The following is a 1,730-nucleotide window of genomic DNA, read 5'->3' on the forward strand; positions in this document are numbered from 1 at the left end:
CGCCGCCACGTGCGGGGGCACCTCCTGGCTCTGCTCGGGGAGGAATGTCCGCGGGTTGAGCTGCAGGCAGCCGGCCACCAAGTTGGTGGTGGGCTGCGACAGGCCCTTGCAGAGGGTCTGCACGAAGGACACCAGGTCCGGGCTCTTGCCCGAGCGAAGGATCTCGGAGAGCGCCCAGATGTAGTTCTTGGCCAGGCGCAGGGTCTCGATCTTGGAGAGCTTCTGCGTCTTGGAGTAGCAGGGCACCACCTTGCGCAGGTTGTCCAGGGCCGCGTTCAGCCCGTGCATGCGGTTGCGCTCCCGGGCGTTGGCCTTCATGCGCCGCAGCTTGAAGCGCTCCATGCGCGCCTTGGTCATCTTCTTCTTCTTGGGGCCCCGCCTCTTGGGCTTCTGGTCGTCGTCTTCCTCCTCCTCCTCTTCCTCCTCCTCTTCGTCCAAGTCGTCCTCCTCGTCCTCCTCCTCCCCGTTCCGCAGGGAGTCCTCCTCGGCCTCGGCGTGCAGACCCTCCAGGTCCTCCTCCTTCTTGTCCACCTCGTGCTCCTCGTCCTGGGAGCTGAGGCACTCGTCCGTCCAGCTCGGGGGGCCCTGCGGCTGGGGCTCGCCCATCAGCCCGCTCTCGCTGTACGACTTGGTCATGGTGAGCCTCTGCGTGGCGGAGGAGACAGAAAAGAGACGCGTCAGCACCAGGAGCAGCGACCGTGGCCACCCGCGGGGAGAAGTTGCCCGCACTTCGCTCCCCGTTCCCGCCGCCCCCTCCCGAGGGAAGCCCTGGATTCCCCACCGTGCCAGGGCAAACTTTTAATTGTCTCCGCGTTTCTGCCTTGTAATTAAGTTGACATATGTTCAAATACCATTATGTAACTCGCCGATATTAGCGGGGAATATAAGAAGATTATGCGCGCGGGAGCCAGCCCGACGCAAGTGGACCAAGCGTGGGTTTTGTTTTGTTTTGCTTCAAAAAAAATCCTCAAACATTTTTACTGATAGGGGAAGGGGGAAGGAGGACACACGCACACACAGGGCACCCACAGGGACGGATGGCGCCTGTGACGCCTGTCCCCGCCGCTCTCCGCTGTTCCCCCTTGCCACCTCCTTGCGTGGGGCTTGTCCGCCCCAGCGGGCACCGAGCACCTGCTCCCCGGTGCCGCCTCCGTCCGCAGGACTGTCACTGGGTGCCCGCGGCGGGGCTGCGCGGCCCCTGCCCCTGGGGTAACAGGTGCGGGACTGGCCCCGGCTTCCCGTCTCCGTCGCCCCCTCTGTTGCAAACAAGCATCGGTTCCCCGCTTCCCGTGAGGGGCTGAGATCACTCCCCGGTAGCGTCGGGCGCACCGGGAAGGAACAATGCCGCACGGCCGCCGAGGCACAGCCTGCGCTGGGACCGCAGCGATCGCGCTCCGCGGAGGTAGGGGAGCCCAAAGTTCGGAGGTGCATCGGTGGAAGCACATTAACATATGTAATATGCGGCTGTACAAACGGATTTAAATGTGTGCATGGACGCACATACACATTTACATATTTATATGCATATATAAATGTATACACGCACATACGTGTGTATGGATGGATACAGGTGTGCCCGCGCACACCAGCAGGAACGACCGCAAGCGACAATAAAACCTGAAGCCGTTCCGGCAGAGGCATATCCCGTCCGCCCCGACGTCGCAGGGCCCTCTCCCACCCCGGCAACCGCCGCGAACCCTTTTCCCGCGGGGGTAACACACGGGTTCCCG

General features: G+C 62.8%; 1 protein-coding gene across 1 annotated transcript in view; it reads right to left on the reverse strand.

The window, feature by feature from the left end:
- NEUROD1 (neuronal differentiation 1) overlaps positions 1 to 652 on the reverse strand; it is a 10,402-nt gene extending 9,750 nt beyond the window's left edge. Inside the window, exon 1 of the mRNA XM_031058576.1 lies at positions 4 to 652. Coding sequence (XP_030914436.1) covers positions 4 to 636 — 633 coding nt within the window. The 5' untranslated portion in view covers positions 637 to 652. The remainder of the gene's footprint in view (positions 1 to 3) is intronic.
- Between the last annotated feature and the right edge of the window lie 1,078 nt (positions 653 to 1,730).

Source organism: Geospiza fortis, unplaced genomic scaffold, assembly GCF_000277835.1.
Source record: "Geospiza fortis unplaced genomic scaffold, GeoFor_1.0 scaffold112, whole genome shotgun sequence".
Classification (NCBI taxonomy): Eukaryota; Metazoa; Chordata; class Aves; order Passeriformes; family Thraupidae; genus Geospiza; species Geospiza fortis.